Below are 18,025 nucleotides of genomic sequence, written 5' to 3'. Positions count from 1 at the left end.
GGTGAAGGTGCGTCTTCAGGGGCCGCTGTACATGGGAGGGGTGTTGAGGGCTGAGAGGGGGAGCCCTGCTGGCTGCAGAGCTTGGAAGGCAGAACATGGGGTTTCTAAGAGGCTTTTCTAAAGGAGAAGGGCTTGAACTGCGCTGTGGGACTCCCCCAAATGAGGTTTGAACCCCCCATTACTGAGCTCCCTAACTGTACCCCTCCTAAAGTCCTTGACAAGAGCCACCATGTAACACGTGTCTTCTATGTAGCAGCTCTTGACAGTCAGTAGTTTGTTTAATGCACACCAAAGCCCCATGGGGTTTATATTATCCCCATTTTAAAGGCGGAGGCCAAGGCTCAAAAAAGTTAAGTAACTTGGCCAAGGCCACAGAGCTGAGAAGCAGCATCCCCAGAGCCCTGAACGTGGGCATGTTTGCAGTCTGCTGCCTCTGAGAGCTCATCACCCAGGCCTTGGGGATAATGATTCATGGCTGTGTCTCTGCTTTCCGTGGCCCGCTGTGGGCTTTCTGGGGGCACCGGTCTCTCCTTCCTCCTCCCTGCCCGCCCCTCCCCCACCTACCCACCACCATTAGCAGCAGCGGCTCTGTCCAAAATGGGCACTTCCAGGGTATGTTGCAGGTCTGAACTGAGTCAAATCCACCCAACCAGCCCCCTTGAAGAGAATGAACATCTTTGGCTTTGCCAGCTTATTCGACCAGTGGAGAAGGAGTTGGAGATGGAGCCCAGACTTGGGAATTATTCCACAACCACTTCTGATCTGCTCGCCCATTCTGCCCAGGCTTGAACGGCACACATCAATACCGAGCACGGCAGCCAGCGCCCCCTGCTTTGCTCAGCAAGAAGACTCAGCCACGGCCTCAGATGACAGCGACTGATACAAGGACAGCCCCACAGTGCCTGAGTCCTGGCAGAGGATGCCCGGCGGCCCCTGTCCATGAGCTCAGAGCCAAATGTTCAGACCCTCCCGAAGTTGAACATGAGATGCCTGAGTGATGGGGCCACAGTGTGGCCACTGGGGGCTTTGAGAAAAGGAGCTTGCATCTAAGATGCAGAATCTGGTTGGTCAGAGTCCACCATCAACACCACATGCCTCTGCATTGAGCATTGCCTCTATCATGACTTCCAGAGGCTGGTGGCTCACTAGGAACTCAGCCCTCCCCACTGCCCCCAGAGAGAGCGTACTAGCTGCTTCTCAAACGAAGAGAAGGAGGATGGGTTGGGTTAGGCTTAGGGCCCACACTCTCCCCTGACCCAGCTGAGGGTGGGGCATCAGAACACTCCCAGGACCCAGAGTGTCCCCTCCCCAGCCCACCTCACCCCTGGCAGGTGGCTCTCTGGACAGTCAGGCCTTCATGATCCCAATAAGCTGATGCTGGGGAGCTCCTGGCAGCCCTGGGATATGTGAACAGCAAGACCATGGCCCCCAGCGTCTGTCCTGCAGGCCAAGCGGCCAGAGCTCCCGGCTGATGGCTCAGGAAGCCCTCACAGTAGCCAGACGCACACACACTACACGCACTGTACACATACTACTCTCACACCCCACACACCCCACAAAGACATATACACACCCTGCACACATACGCCTTGCACACACACTAATCTCACACACAGCACCTCTGCTTCCCAGCGCTTCCTCCTGCCTCCAGCCCTGTGGAGACAGTTGGCAGAACCCAGGTGCAGTGAGTGCCTGTAAGTGGCGGCTGTGCCGTCCTCGGCTCTCCCACCTGACCGAGCGGGGTCATTAATTAGGGGCTCCAGGTCGGCGTGGTGAGGCTGGGCATGCAGCCTCCAGCCCCAGCACAGGAAATGGACTGAGCCCGACGTGGGGAACGTGATGTTTGAGGGCTGTGGGGCTCTGGTCCTGGGGCCATCCTGGGGCAAACATTGACCCAGCTGCCAGGGTGGAAGTATCTGACAGGCAGGAGAAAGGGGAGGGGCTGCCCACTAGTGGGGCAGTGCCTTCCAGAATCCCAGGATCAGGAATATCGGTGTTGGGGGGACGTGCAAAAGTCATCTTGCGGGACTTCCCTGTTGGTGCAGTGGTTAAGACTCTGTGCTCCCAATGCAGGAGGCGGGGGTTCGATCCCTGGTCAGGGAACTAGATCCCACATGCATGCTGCAACTAAGTAAGCCTGCCTGTCGCAACTAAGACTTGGTGCAACCAAATAAATTTAAAAAAAAAAAGTCATCTTGCATACACATGTGCAAGTGCACACGTGCACACTCAACTGGCCACAAGGGAAGAGAAGTGGTGGTCTTGGAAAGAATGGGAGACAAGGGTTAGAATTTTAGAGGGCATTGCTTTTGTTCAGTTTCACACCATGCACTTCCCAGCCTCTCTGCCTTTGAACGTGTTTTGCTCTGTATCTAGGATGCCTTTCCTAGCCCCACCCTTATCAGCTGGGCAAACTCCTACTCAACCTTCAAAGCCCACGTCAGCATGACCCCCTCTGTGATGATACCTTATTCCTTCTCAGCAAATTGTAGACACTGTAACAAGTTGATACCCATCCATCTTTTCCTCCAGAAGATGGTCCCCTGAAGGGCAGAGATAACCACATCTACTTTGTCCCTCTACATCCAGCATTCCCTCATCATTTTTTCAGGAGATGGGATCCTAGATGGTTTCTGTCTTTTGGATGGAATTGCCGTTGTTGCAACAATCACGTTTGTTCCCTGGCAGGTGCTCACATTGGCACAGTGGTTCCTCCCTTTTCCCCTACTCATCCGTCTGGTTGCCCCCAAAGTGCCACCTCTTCCAGGAAGCCTCCCCTGTCTTCCCAAGTCCAAGTTAGGAGTCCCATGTGTTAACATTTGTAACTGCCTGTTTACTTGTGTGACACGGAAACAAAGTCAAATCATCCACTCTTCTCCCCTCTTTTCTGCACCTTCCAAGTCTAGGGGATTCCTACCTGGCCTGGGACTACCCTGAGGACACCGTGTCCCCCAGCCAGGGCCTGACACACAGTAGACACAGTACAAATGTTTGCTGGGGAAACGAAGGGCTGGCGGACACCCCCACCCCAGCTTTGCTGACAGAAGGACACAGGGCACATCCCATCCGGAAGAAGAGACCTTTGGGGGCCAAGGGATGGACAGAGCATTAGTCTTCCCTTGGGAGCCAAGATGCACTAGGCCACTTCTAAGGCCTTTTCAGGGTTCCAGGTCTGGCCAGGCTGTTGTTCTGCTGTGTGGCCTTGGGCATTTCCCTCCTCTGTTTTCTCCTCTGTGCAGCAGAGGGGTAAGGGATGAGTGACAGGACGAGGCGGGGTGGGGTGGGGGACAGGCAGACATATGCTGCCACTGTCTAGCCGGGGCCTGACCCTCATTTCTCCTGTCCTCTAGGCGGCCGGGCCCAGCCAGGCACCCAGAGACCAGCCCGTGTGGATGCTACTGGAACAGTACTGCCACGCAGTCATGACCCTCACCAACCTCTCAGGTATGCCAGCCCCTGCCACCACCGGCAGCAGACCCCGGAAGCTGGGGGTGGGCCCAGGGCCTGGGGGAGAAGCGGGCTCTCCCGGGCCAGCCCCAGCTCAGCAGGTGGGGAAGGGTGACTGGCTTCCAGGCCCGGGCCTCGTGTCTGTCCTTGGGCAGCCCCTTCCCCACTGGGGCTCAGGTCCTTCACCGATGATGAAGAACTTGGCTGGGAGTCGTCCTCCAGCTCCCGGCTCCCTGCGTCTACACCCAAGGAAGCTGGCTGGCCTGGCATTCAGGTGCCCGAGGAGGGGCCACCTCGCTGCTCTCAAACTCCGGCCAGACCGGCAGAAGGTGTAAAACACATTCTCCCGTTGCCGTGGCTACAGGTGTTACCTCCTGGTAAGAACCTGTGAAGTAGCAGCTGGGACCCTGGGTTCTGACCCCTTAGAGTTTCCTGGCGGCTGATTCAGAGTCAGGGTTATAGCCACTGCAGAGCTAACTGAGAAGAGCCCCGGGCCTTAACGGGCTCTGGAAAGATGTCCCCAAGGCCCTGCCCAGTGTCCTGGCCTTCTCAGGGCTGCACCCACAGAAGCAGCAAGGAAGGAGGAGGGCTGTGGGTGCCCTTGGGATCTGGAGCTACTGCCGGAACACAAGGAGACAAGGGTGCTGGCCAGAACTGGGACCCAGCACCAAACTCAGCCCGAGTCACGCATAAAGAGGAAAACCTTGTTGTCTGCCCTCCTTAACAGTGGAGTGGTCGAGAGCTCAGGTGTTAGGGTTAGACAGACCCAAGTCTGGATCCTAGCTCTTCCACCTAACAACTTTGTGACCCTGGACGAGTCAGCCAACCCATCTGTATTAATTTGCTTGGGCTGCTATAAAATACCACAGACTGGGTAGCTTAAACAACAGAAATTTATTTTCTCATGATTCTGGACCTTAGAATTCCCAGACCAAGGTGTTAACAGAGTTGGTTCCTTCTGAGGCTTCTCTCCTTGGCTGGTAGATGGCCATCTTCTCCCCGTGTCTTCACATGGTCTTCCCTCTGCGTGCGTCTGTGTCCTATTCTCCTTTTTTTACAAGGACCCTGGTCACATTGGATTAGGGCCCACCCTAATGACCTCATTTTAAAGCAGTGACCTCTTTAAAGAACGTATGTCCAAATACAGTCAAATTCTGATGTATTAAGGATTGGGGCTTCAACATATGGATTTGGGGGACACTATTCAGCCTATAACATCTGAGCCTCAGTTTCCTTATCTGTTAAAAATTGGTCAAAGTCGACCTCAGAGGCTTACTGTGAAGGTTGAAAGAGAGACCGTGGCTACACCAGCGTGCCAAGCAGCCATCGGGCAAAAAACGGAGGCCCCCCCATTTCAGGAGAGCTCCCACCCTCCCCTCGCCAGAGCTCTTTGCTCTCAGAGGCAACACCTGTTTATCAGCAAATCCACCACCTTCTCCCTGCCCTCCCTCTTTGCCCCGTGTGTGGCATGGACCCTCGCCTTCCCCCTGACCCCTGGCAGGTGATACGCGTCCTCCCCACCTCTGAGCCTAGCGGAGAGAAGTCCCAGCCTCTCCAAAGACGAGCTCTGCCCGGCTTGACTTGTAATATCATCCGTCTGTTTATAAGTGGAATACGTATTACGTATATTTAATTTGGAAAAAAATATTTTTAAAAACCAAAGAAGACGATAAGTACTCATTATCCCACAACCCAGGAATTTTTTATAATGTTTACATCTGCCAGAAGTGTATCAAACCATAGAGCCTCATGTTTTTTCTTTTTTTCCACAAAACTGGAATGATCCTGTGTCTGCAGTTTTGTAACCTGCTTCTTCCTGTTGTAATTCAGAGTGGACATCTTCCTGTGTCATTAATTATTCATCCACCACGTTGCTGTGGTGCTGCCTAGCACCGTGGGGACGCGTCACCCATTAACCATGCCCCTGCGGTGGGACATGCAGGCTGTTAGGATGCCCTCAGACTCAGGGAATAGGTTCTCAGGTCCCCACATGGTAGAGATGTCCTTTTAGGTGTCCACTGATTGAGAAAATGCATATTGACTGACGAAGTTCAGAAACAAGTAGAAACAACCTATTGTTTAGACATACATTCATGCGATAAAACTGAAAAAACTAAGAGCAAAGGAATGATAAACACAACATTCAAAAGAATGTTCCCTCTGAGGGAGGAGTATATAGATCAATTTGTAAGTGATTGGTAACGATCTAGTTTTGGACTGGGCAACAGATTCCTTATATGTGCTACTACGTACAAACTTCCATAAAAGAAAAGACTAAAATAAAATAAAGTTGGGCCGTATATGGGCTAATGATGACAAGAGGTCATGAATCAAAGACTCGGATCAATTAAAATGCATGCCCCTGAGGTCCAAATAAAGGAAAAACGCATAATCCCAAGAGACTTAAGGCAGGCTTTAAGCGGATTATTTCTGTTTTATTCATCACAGAGGAATCTAATAGAGCATATACTGTAAGTTATAAGGCATATTATTTTTTCAGTCCATAGGCCATGTAAGGATCCAGATGGAATCAAGGATTCCTTGAAATAACTCCCTAATCCAACACACACACACACACACACACACACACACACACACACACACACACACACACACACACACACACACACACACACACACCAGGGCTGGTCAAATGGGAAGAGAACCTTGGTCTGGGAGGCAGGGCTGCTGCCAGGGCATTTGTTCTTTCAGTGGTGACTCACTGAGCACAGGCCTGGAGCATTCTGATGGGTGCTAGGGACTGCTTAGTGAACATGACCAGCCCTGCCCTCTGGGAGTCACAGTAGAAAAACCAACAACCTTGATGTGACATCGACCAGCACCCGGCAGATGGAGGCACGGAGAAGGGCCACCCACCCCAGACAAGACAAAGGAGGTGAGGGCTAAGCTGAACGTTAGAAGGGTGAATGGGAGTCGGCTCGGCTAACTGGAGCACAGCGGTAAGGGCAGGGCACGTGCGAAGGTACAGAGGGAGAGAATGTCCCCAGGGAACGGCGAGTTGTTCCAAAGTGCATCTCAAGTTGAGAGGAGCGAGAGGATGGGGAATAGACGATCGTGAAGAATGTTGTTTGCAGTGCTAGAGAGCTGGGCTCTGTCCCGAGGGCAATGGGGATCTGCTCTTGTGAGAAGTCACACGGTCTTAGAGAAATCACTTCCTCCCCCCGTGAAGGAGACAAGGAGCCCAGTCCGCTGTGGAGATGAGGATGGCCTGGGATCCGGTGGAGAGGAAGTTCCTTTTCCTCCTCTGGGCCTCCCTTTGGCCATCTGCAAACGACAGTGTAGGGTTGGACGGTTGCCAGGGGCCTGAAGCCCGATCCCAGGGCTCAACCTGAAGACACCAGGCCGTCTCCCCTGTGCCAGCGTGGAGTGGGGTAGGGTGGGGAAGGAGTATCTGGCCTGGCCGGGGGCACTGTCCCCAGTGTTGCAGGGCAAGAGAGGGGCACCTTCTGGCCTCTCCCAAGCCTCCGTGTCCTCAGCAGTCCCACCGTAACTGCAGTGAACCCCACAACCTGTCCCAGCCCTGTGTACTCCCTGTCTCTTCAGCTGGACAGAGCACAGCCCCATCAGACATGCAAAGGCAGAGTCTGTCCCCTCAAATCCTGTTTTCCAGCTGATGTTTGATGGGTGGTGGGATGAGTGAGAGAACGTGTGTGTGCTGTGCAGACACGCGACCGTGCGAGACACCGTGTGTTTTTCCATTGTGCTGTGCACGCCTGTCTGGTGTTAGGCTGTGCGCTGGAGGACCATCCACTGCCCCTGCAGCTGACATCAGAGGTGGGCTAGAGGCACCTGACCCACCCCCGCTCTGCTCATGACACCCAGGTATCTTCCCCAGCACCTGTCACACTTCCCTGAACTTATTTGCAACCTGTCCCACCAGACTGGGGGCACACAGATGGTCCCAAATACCACTGCCCCAATGCCTGGCCTGGGAGCTCACCTCCATCCCAGGGACGTCCCACCCACCTCTGCTTCCTTGGCTAGCAAAAAGTCCCAGACTTTATTAATTGTAGTTGAATTTAATCTAAGTGAGGAAAGTTTTTGCTCATTACAATATCTTCCTCGTTTACCAATTTGCAGACACTAAACTGAGCTATAAAATCAATTTGTTCCAAAGCCGCTCCTTTTTTCATTTTTCTCTCTGTCACATCAAGGATAACAGACAGTCATACCTATGATAATAAACTCCATGACGAAATGGCCCTGCGTCCTGGAAACCAGGGGACCCCAGGTCTGTGGGCCTGTGCTCAGGCCCTGACTGTCCCGTCAAGATGCAGAATGAACTTTGCCTCTGCCCCTGAAATGGTCACTTCCCCGAGGAACCTATATCACATGTGCTGTCCCAGTTAAGAGCAGTCCAGGTCTCCCAGGCCAAGCTTCCATTCTTCATGTGAGACAATAAGTCCTTGGCCTATGGTCACGGGGCACTCACCACCCCATGAGATAGCTGCTTTTCCTGTGCTGTGGCTCTGGTGATGAACAGGTTAATAGCTTAGCTTGATCTCTCCTTTTCCCCCTGGGCTGGGATCAGTGTGTGGAGAGCCTCCTTTGTGCATGAATGAGACTAATTCCCAAAGAAGAAATGGGCTGATCCTGCCAGCCACACTCTAGCCTATGTGTGACCCTGTGGGGCAGGGCTCAGTCTGGGACCAGGGCCGAATCTCAGCCTGGGACTGGCAACAGGACTCTGCCTAGGGTTGGAGTTGGGACTCAACTGATCCTCACCTGCTCCTGGCACTAGTTATTAGGGACCTCTGCCTCTGCAGCTGCCCGAGCTGAGCCAAGGGCTCTGTCCATTCAAAAAGCAGAAGACAGACCTGGCTGGCTGGTCTGCACCTTGTACCTGCCAATCAGCTGGCGGTGGAGAGATTACTGTGCTCAGCCCTGGTCTCAGTGCTCTCTGACTCTCCTGGGCAGTGACAGCAGCATTCATATGGAGGCTGGTGACATTGGAGCACACAAAGGCAGCCCAGCCTGCCTCTTCTCCTCTCCCTGCTCAGGGCATAATGCTGGCTCAGGGTGGTCTCAGCCTTCTCTGGCAGCTTTGTTCCCAGTGGAGGATGGCAAGAAGGGATAGGTCTAGCTCCCCTGGGGCTTCCAGCCCAGCTGGGACTGGGTCCCAGCTCTCCCTGCCCTCTGAAGATAGAAACACATACACACACACATGTGCACACACATGTACATCTTCCTTTGTACATCTGCCTTTGCATCTCATAACTCAGAACCAGAGATTGTCAGGGCTGGGAGCGGCCTCTAAGAACATTTCACTGATGGAGAAACTGCCCCAGAAGAGAGGGTGAGAATTGGGGTGAAATGCGTAGAGAGTAGAGGCAGTAAAGACTGAGTTGGGGCCCTGTCTCTTGAGCCCAGATCCCCCCAGTCAGCAGGCACGAGCAGTGGGCCTGCCCTAGGCACTCAGCGGAACCACAGGGAATTACGGAGCAGGCAGTCCTGACGGGCCAGTATGGAACCAGTTTCAGGCAGCGCTGCCCAAGCCAAGAGGAAGGGAGGGTCTCACTTCTCACTTTATTCCCTCTGAAACCCAGGGCGGTAAGACCCGGGTGTGTGAAATCCTCCAGAGAATTTCAGCCAGCTTCTCCCCTGGACTCATGTCCTTAAATGACAACACCACCCCCGCCCCCAGTCACCCAAGCGGGAGACCTGGCATTATCCCTGCCTCCTGGCTCCTGTTGGAAGCCACCCACCCACTCCTCTCTCCAGTTCCTCCTCACCAGGGCTGGCACTCCCCGAAGTCCCTCTCTATCCCGGCCCCCACGGCTTGGTCCGCGTCTGCACCCATTCAGGCCATTTGTCTCACTAGACTCTTCGGTGGTTCCCTTGCTTCCTTCGAAGCCCCTCCAATCCACTTCCTTCCCAGAGGCTAAGGGGACTTTTTTAGAGCGCACATCTGCACGTGGACTCGCCACTCCCCCTGGCGCCCCCTCCAGTGTCCTCGCTCAAGGAGGAGAAAGGCGGCGAGCCACCCGATTCTGGCTCCTCGGGCGGGCGGGCGCGCGCGCTTTGCTGCGCCATGCAACCCCTGGGCCTCGATCCTCGGACGGGTCATTCCGCCCACCAGGCCCACACTCTGCGTTCCCGCCACCTTCCCTCGGACCTTGCCGGGGCCTGAGAAGGCGGACCCAGGGCAGGGCTGGTGGGCCGGGGGCGGGAGCCTGGGCCAGGGCGAGAGGAGCCGCCTGGCCCCGCCCCCTGGTGCCGCCATTGGCCGCGACCTAGCGGGTGGACCGGCAGCTCCGTGCGCTTTGCAGCTCTTCTCAGCCAAGGTCCCGACTTGGCAGCTCCGGGCGATTCGGCGCAGCGTCCGGAGGCTGTCCGGAAGGTCGGGCTGGGCGAGCAGGGCCAGGACCCTGCGCTCTCTCGGCCGCTCAGTCTCGAACCCAGCCCCTGGCAGCCACGCCGGACGCGCACTCACACTCCCTCTCGGCGCGCGGCTCCGGGGCGCGATGGACGCGGCACTGTTCCACAGCCTGCTGGAGGCCAACTGCAGCCTGGAGCTGGCAGAAGAGCTGCTCTTGGACGGCTGGGGGCTGCCCCTGGACCCCGAGGGTAGGCGGGAGGCGAGCGGACAGAGGCGGCGCGGGCTCCTTCCCTGGCGCGCTGGGTGCGCCCAGGGCCCCGCGCTCCGAGCGCCTCGCGCCCTACATCCTGCGGCGCCCCGCGCCCCCAGCAACCCCTCTGAGCCCCGCTCTGCTCTCTCCCGTCGTCAGGTCCCTACTCCTACTGCAACACGACCTTGGACCAGATCGGGACGTGTTGGCCCCGGAGCGCGGCCGGAGCTCTGGTGGAGAGGCAGTGCCCCGAGTACTTCAACGGCGTCAAGTACAACACGACCCGTGAGTGTACCCCGGACCCTCCGCCGCGGGTTCAGCACCCGCCTCCCAGGAGGGCGGTTTAGGGGGTAGCGAGGGCTCCGGACCCAGCGTCGAAGACCTGAGGGCGGTGGCACCGTCCTACGGCCGGCGTTAAAGACATAATACTGTGGGCGCTCCCTCTGCCCCTACTTCACCGTTAGCTTCAGTAAGGCAGTGATTTGCCCACGATTTCCGTGCTCCAATGCGCAGAGAGCCCAGAAAGGGGAGAAGGAAACACTTCTTTCCTTTTGAGGACGAACCTCTCTCCCACATTATGTACTCTTGGTGCCTGAAGTTTCTCCATTAGGGCGTCTCTGTGTTTAGCCAGTTTCCGCCCCCCATCTCCCCGGGGAGGTGGGACGGGGTGGGGCGCATAGACTAAGTTCCCAACCCCCAGGGTGAGTGCCACGATCAGACTCTACTGTGGGAGAGGAGGAGAGCAGGAGGCAGGAAAAATGGGGTGAGGCTTGTGTTGGCGGGCATGCAAAGCGTAGCCGTTTCTGGGCCGGAGTGTGGGGTGTAGCCTCTTCCCTACCCGGATGTCCCCGGACTGGCCCTCTGGGCCGTGAGTCCGGGGCGGTGGTCAGCATTACTCCTGCTACCCAGGTAACGCATGGTGTCTGAATCAGGACCGCCCACCCCCACTCCCTGGGAGAACAGCCTGTGCTCTCCTTCCTCCTGGCCAATCACCGGCTGGCTTGACACTCTGGGGAGGACGGCAGCAGAGGCTACAGGAGTCACACAGCATCCAGGTGGGGTTGTTCCGGTTGGGCTCTGGGAGGGGAGGGGGTGCCTGAGTCTATGCCCTGTGGAAGGTCTGATGGGAGCCAAGTGGGAGTGTCTTGTGAGGCTGTGGAACGCAGCATCACTAGCCCACCCTGAACAGCCACTCACATTTCCAGCCCCGCCCCACCAGCAAAGAGCCTTCTGAGACACTGGGCAAGAGTGGAGGGCCGCTGCTTGTCTGAAGCCCCTTATCCTGGAAGCATCATAGCAACCTGTCTCTGAATGTGTGTCTGAATAGTGGCACAGCTCCCCTGTCGCCTCACTCGCACGCGTGCGCGCACTCACACACACATGCCTGTCCAAACTCAGGCCTTCACCCTGAGAATGGTTAGAGGGCTAGACCGTAGCATCTGCATCTGAGGCTGAGTGGCATTCCCCTGTCTGCACCAGCGGAGGGCTCTCGTGTCCCAGAGAACAGCTGTGCTTGGAGGAGTCCAATGGCAGTGGTGCTCCTAACGGAAGGGAGTGAGAGAGGTAGTGGGGCTGCTGAGGAAGATTTCTGCGTCATCTGACCACGCTTCCTATCCATGATTAAAACAAACCTCCCTGGGAGGAGGTGATGTCCCTGACCCAGGAGATGTGCAAGCAGAAGGAATGGCTTCCACGCTCCTTCCCAGTCCTGAGATCATAAAACTGTATTTTTAGGATCTTGTGAGCCGTGTGGGGTGGGGCAGTGGAGAGCCGGGGCCCTGACTCAGTCTAAACCCAGAGACCAAGCGCTAAGTGAGGTGATGCGGCCCCTCCACCCCACGACCTGTGGACCTGAGGCAGCTCTGCTCTGGTTCCTACAGCCTGAGCTGTCCCCTCTCCCCTCAACCAGCCTGGAGCCCCCAAGGACAGGGCCTGGATCTCTTCTCCATTGCCAAGCTGAGCACAGTATTCAAACAGTTTATTAAACAGCTACTATGTGCCAGCCACTGCCCTGGCGTTGAGGCCCCCACTCACAATTGCAACAGACAAAAGGGATACAGAGTGATAAATGCCCTGATTGGGGAGTGCAAGGGGGCTATGGGACGAGGAGGGAGAGGGGAGGGGAGACGAGAAGACTTCCCAAAGGAGGTGCCGCAGCACGTACCAGACCACTCACATCACGTCAAATGAGAAGCTGAAAAAAAGGTCAGGGTGCCACGGAGGTTGGCAAACGTAGTGCCAATTAGCCCCTGGTACTAATGAACAATTTTCTTCATTTGGACCAAAGTGCTGACTGCTGGCAAATGGGAGAAGCGTGTGGGGCAGAAGCAGCATTGCCATTAACCAGTGTGGCGGCTGAAGTGGGAAGAGCCAAGGTCGCTAATGGCAATGGCAATGGGGTGATTGATTTCTCTCCTCCCCTGCCTCCTAGCCACCGCTTCCTCCTGCTCTGTTTGCCTTTTCAGTGGGATCTTTCCTGGAGAAAGAAGGACACGGGGAGGGAAAAAGCTCCTATGAGAAGCCTGGGGGAAGAGGAGGAAGGATCCCAGCTCCTCTTCCTACCCAATTTTGTTATGCTACAGCCAGACCCCCGCTGAAGCCTCATGTTTTAGAGAGCGGGCGTTGCCTGCATGGGACAGAAGCTTAGGCAACAGTCCTCGTGTACTTTCGTCCACTCAGCTGAGCACAGAGAATCGGCCACAAAGCTACCAAGTGTGGATCGTGGTCCAGGTGCCAGCTACCACTGAGAGAGCTTTGCATACATAATCCCATCATCCCCACCTCCCTAAGGCCTCCTGAGACATGTACTGCTCTTATGCCCATATCGCAGATGAGAAAACTGAGGCTCAGAGACATGAAGTCAGTTTTTTCAAGGTTATAATCAGCTCCCTCAGCCGTCACTCTTTTTTTTTTTTTTTTTTTTTTTTGGCGGTACGCAGGCCTCTCCCGTTGCGGAGCACAGGCTCCGGACGCGCAGGCTCAGCGGCCATGGCTCACGGGCCCAGCCGCTCCGCGGCATGTGGGACCTTCCCGGACCGGGGCACGAACCCGTGTCCCCTGCATCGGCAGGCAGACTCCCAACCACTGCGTCATCAGGGAAGCCCTCAGCCATCACTCTTAACCACTGGGCAGCACTGCATCCGTGAGAGACAGTTTGCAAGAAGAGCTTAGAGGGACAGGAAAAGACTCATGCCTTCACCCTGGAGGATCAGGGAGGGTTTAGCCTCTGAGCTGGACTTCTGGGGACAGGTGGGATTTTAGTAGGTGAAAGTATAGTAAGTCTAGGGGAAGAGATGGGGACTGTACTTTGTGCCTCGGGACTGGCCAGTGTTACATGGAGCACAGGTAGTAGGAGAAAGAAGCAGATGAGACCAGATGGCTGGATGCTGGTCAGATGACTCACAGTATTGCAGAGGACTTCACCTTTGGTGCAGGAGGGAGCCTAGGGGAGCTTGTGAGCAGAGGAGCTCAGCTTTGGGACACAGAGTCTCTGGTGGCAAAAGGAGGGGTTAGGAGACTCCTGTAACTGACTCAGGTCAAGTGGAGGCTGCGAGAGCAGAAGAGGGCAAGGATGCATTTGTAACTGACAAGACTGGCATGAGACAGGGAAGAGGGAGGATTCAGGGACCACACTAGGAAAATGCTGAGTACAGTAGAGGATATGTGGTCTGAGGGGCTGGAGGGACGTCTGAGTGAAGATATGGAGAACGCAATTGGCTGGTTGAGGAAGCCCAGGCTAGTGCCTTGGTCTGGAGACAAGGTATTCAGGAGTTTTTGTGTGGTTAGCTAACAGCTACAGGTAGCAAGTGTGGGAGACTTGGTCAGAGCCTTGTTATTCTTACCCAGAGACTGTTTCCAGATTCAGCAATGGCCAAGGGAAGGGAAGGGACTTGTTCAAGGCCACCCATGCTCGTCCGTGGCAGAACCCAGTTAAGTGCCCACGTGTCCGAGTCCCCTCCAGTGTTTTCCCCCACCTGGTGCAGGTTCTGTGTGTCTGTACTGTCTTTGACCTGTGTTAACTCATTAATCTTTACACACATCCAATAACAGACATGGTATTATCCTCATATTACACATGGGGAAACTGAGGCACAGAGAAGTTAAGTGGCTTTCCCAAAGTCACACAGCTTATAACAGAACAAGGATTCTAACTAAGGCTCTGCTGCCTCTGAGAAAGCAAATATGATGGGTTAAACAGAGAAGGAATTTGTTGAAAGGCTATTGGGGAGCTTACAGAATTACTGGATGGAACGGAGAACCAGAACCAGAAATGGGGTCCCCAGCCAAGAACTCAGGGCAGAGCTGGCCCAGTGAGGGAACCCCTACTCTCCCTCAGTGGGCCCTGACAACGCCACAAGCCCTGGCCACCAGATGGGCCATGGCCCTGCTGTCATCACTGCCTTGGGTTTTTAAGCTTCCTGCAGTGGTCCCCAGGAAACACTCTGCCCATCTCCATTTTGTGGGCCCCCAGCTCACTGATTTCCTTGGGGCCAGTGCATCTGTTGAGGTGGGGGGAGTGTGGAGCTTTGGGTCCCACACTCCAGCTCGGGCTACAAGGGAGCCTAGAAGATGAGGGCCTGGCATTTCAGCCCTGTGGCAGGAGGTGTTCTCTGCCTCTCCCAGGTTTCCCCGAAGCCCATATGGGAATCAGGTTCAAATTCTGGGCCACCCAAAACTATCATAATGTCCATACACAGTAGAACCTGGGGCAAGTCCCACCCCCTTCCTGGGTCTCAGGCTCCCTGTCTGTAGGGAGAAGGGAAGTGGATTAGCCCAGCTGTGGTCTGGCCAGAGGTGGGCACTGTATTCCATTTTCCTCCCACCTCTCACCTGTATTCCACTCCTGTGCCCATCTCTGTGTGCGTGTCTCTCTCTGTGTTGTTCTCTTTGTCTCCATGGCTCTATCTCTGTTTCTATTTCTATGTGTGGTTCTATCTCTGTCTCTGGGTGTATTTTCTCTCTGTCTCTTTTTGTGTGTATGTCTCTGTGTATTTCTCAGTCTCTATCTTGTTTTCTATCTATGTGATTCTCTTTCCCTCCCTCCCTCCCTCCATCTTCCTTCTTCAGCTCCCTTCCTCCCTCTCTCTCTCTCTCCCTCCCCCTCCCCCTCTCTCCATCCCCCCTCCCTCCCTCCCTTCTCCCCAAATCCTCTATCTCTCCCTCCTCCCATCCCTCGTTCTATCTGCCCCACTTAGGCACCTCCCCTTGCCTGTCCCTGTGGGCCTCGTGTCTGCAAAGGAGGGTCCCGCAGCCTCGTGGACAGGGTCATTTTCCTCCTGCGGAATCACTAAGCCCAGCCCGGCTCAGCCTCGGCTCCTTGACCTCAGGCTCGCACCATGTCCTGCTGAGAATGGCAGGCCCATCTATACTGAGACATCTGCCAGGACGGGGGAAGAAATGCCTCACCTAACCCAACCCTATGGGGAGGACTGGGGGGTCTCCACTTCCCAGAACCCCAGTCTAGAGACATTCTGAAGCCCTAGTTGGGTTAAAATGGAAACACATAAACTAGGTGGTCTCCAGCCATGGGGTCTTCCCACTGGGTCTACCTGCTTGTGCTCAGGAGCCAGGGGTGATGAGAAAGGCTGAGCCCTGTCCTCACAGAGCCCCAGGCTGCTTAAAGACCAAGCTTACACAAATCAACCATCAGGGATTGGAAAGATGGGTTTGGTGGGCACTAGATCATTCCTGGAAGGCTTCCTGGAGGGGGTGGGAGTGGTTCTTGAAGGTCTTGAAGCAGTGGGGACATTACATTTGTTGAGGACAGGCCTGGTCCTGGGGTGAAGCCTCAGGGAGGGCCCCAGGTAGATGGGCCCCTGGGTTGAGGAATAGAAGCTGTGACTCCAGGAACTCAGGTCTGCATTCCCAGTCCCCAGTGAGACCCAACCACACCCTGACCCCTGAAGCCCAAGGGTCAGCAGTTACCCTGTGTGTGAGAACTGTCCCCTGCTGGGAGAGAGGGAAAGTGGGACAGGCATGACCATCACTGAGGGTCTGGCTGAGGAAAGGAGGAGGAAAGAGAGAGCAGAAAGGATGCCCCTCTGGCCATCCAGACACCTGAGAACTTCCCAGCTGTGAGGCCTTCTGTGCTGAGTTCAGCCCTCCCCGCCCCTGCTGCTTAAGGCTGGGATATGACTGGACCGGAGAGGAAAAGACACTTGCCCAGGGTCCCACAGAAAGCCAGCACCCTGAATAGCCTCAGCAGGCTCTGGGGGCTCTCAGCCCACGCTCTAGCATTTTCCACCTCTGCATGCATGGGGCCCAGACAGCTGAGAAGTGTAACAGTGGAGTCTCAGCTGTCCCTCTGCTTAAGGACCCTTCATCTCAGGGAAGACCAAAGATGCAGCCCCCCGCCCCTTCCCCAGGAATCCTCCACTTACTGTCCCATTCCCTGTCCCGGTTCACCTTTTATTGGGTTTGTGGGTATGTTGCCTTTTCTCCACTAGAAACAAGCTCTTCAAAGAGGCATAAGACCTGACCCAGGCTTCCAGAGGCTTCTGTGATAGAGAGAGAGAGAGATTCTTAAAGAGCACTTTTTGCTGTTTGCTCTTAAGTGAAATAGCACAGCCAAGGCTGTAGGAGTACATGGGAGGAAGCTGATTCCAAAAAACAGGGAGAAGCAAGTTGGGAAGACTTCATGGAGGAAGTGCTGGGGAGCAGGGCCTTGAAAAATTGGGCCAGTGATGTGTCAGGTGGAAGGGAGGGTGGGAACAGAGGTGGAGAGGGAATAGGGCTGGATCATGGAGGCCTTGAATGCCAGGGCGTGGGCCTCGGTTCTGCTAGCATTAGAGTCCGAGCTGCTTGTCCGTAGCGTCATGATGCAGGACTGGAGTACTCTGGAAGGATGCCGCTCGATGTCCAGGATGTACCATCTAAATCTGAATCCAGATTGGCTGGGAACTTTGACTTTGCCCCTCCCCTCCCTCCTGCTATTGAGGCAGAGGCTGCAGCATCCTTCCCTGCCCACTCCCTCCACACCCTGGCAACCCCAGCAGAGTCTGGAACCCCCAGAGCAAATCGCCACCCCCAGTGACTCTCAGGACCCACCCCACAGGACCCCAAATGCAGTTCACCCACCTCAGACCAGGTGCTCCAGAGTCTGGCCAGAACTTCCTTTCACAGCTCCTGCAGGGGTGGAGCTGGAGGTGAGGAACAGCAGGAAGAACCCAGACTCAGCTTCAGGAGAGCTCACCGAGGTCCTGGCTGTGCCGCGATTCACTGAGTGCCGGGCAGCTCCACCCCATCTAAGTCTCAATTTCCTTATCTGTGTGAAGGACACAGAAAACATACTAATCTCATGGGGCCCCGTCATGACTAGGAGACGACGCTGCCTAGGGCTCCCCGTGCCCAGCTAGGCTCTTGGCAGCAAGGGGAGGAGAGCGAGGCCTAGGGTCTGGAAAGAGGAGGAGTGTCTCCAGGATCAGGTCCTTGAGGGTCCCACTCGCACCGAGGATGGCTGTCCTGAGGTGGTGTGGCCTTCTGTTGTCCCTGAGAGCCACTAAACTGAGTGGTCTCTGGATGGTGTCTTGGGAGGGGGTGGTCTGTCTACACTAAGAGGGTCTGATCCCCAAAGGCCTCTGGAGAGAAGCAGCCCCTTGGCCCCCTAAGTCCCCAGGCTTAGGACTCTGCCAGCCAGAGATGTGTTCACCGCCCGCCCCACTCGCCCACCCCCGTCACTTCACATAATCCTGCTTGTCTCACCTTTGGGCAGGCTTTTCTCCTCTTTGGGCCTCCGTTTCTCTGTACAGGGTGGGCGGTGTGCTGGGTGAGCTGTCGTGGCCCCTTCCCCTGACATCCTCCCCTCCGCGGCAGCCTGTGCCGCAGGCTTCCTTCTCTCCGCTTCCCTCCGCTGGCGGGTGTCATGGCGACGAGCTGCTAGGGATGCCTGGATGGAGGGAGCCCTGCACAATAGGGGCTGGAGCAGGGGTAGGCACCTCCTCCCACTTGCCCCTTCCCTGGGGAGGCCAGTGATCTCACACAGTGAGCTG

At 55.7% G+C, this 18,025-nt stretch overlaps 1 protein-coding gene across 6 annotated transcripts in view; it reads left to right on the top strand.

Moving 5' to 3' along the window:
• CRHR2 (corticotropin releasing hormone receptor 2) overlaps positions 1–18,025 on the top strand; it is a gene marked incomplete at its 5' end in the record, with an annotated part of 43,926 nt that overhangs the window by 6,131 nt on the left and 19,770 nt on the right. For 3 of the 6 annotated variants that reach the window (XM_079931019.1, XM_079931018.1, XM_079931017.1), the window contains 2 exons: positions 9,797–10,035; positions 10,197–10,322. In XM_079931019.1, the coding sequence (XP_079787145.1) occupies positions 9,933–10,035; positions 10,197–10,322 (229 nt within the window). Of the gene's footprint in view, positions 1–3,350; positions 3,445–9,796; positions 10,323–18,025 lie in introns of those variants that run through there. The other 3 variants (XM_079931015.1, XM_079931014.1, XM_079931016.1) reach the window with 3 other exon arrangements.

The sequence above is a fragment of the Stenella coeruleoalba genome, assembly GCF_951394435.1.
Source record: "Stenella coeruleoalba genome assembly, chromosome: 9".
In the NCBI taxonomy this organism is placed as follows: Eukaryota; Metazoa; Chordata; class Mammalia; order Artiodactyla; family Delphinidae; genus Stenella; species Stenella coeruleoalba.
Note: the sequence above shows the minus strand (reverse complement) of the source record. Positions and strands in the feature narration are given on the sequence as shown.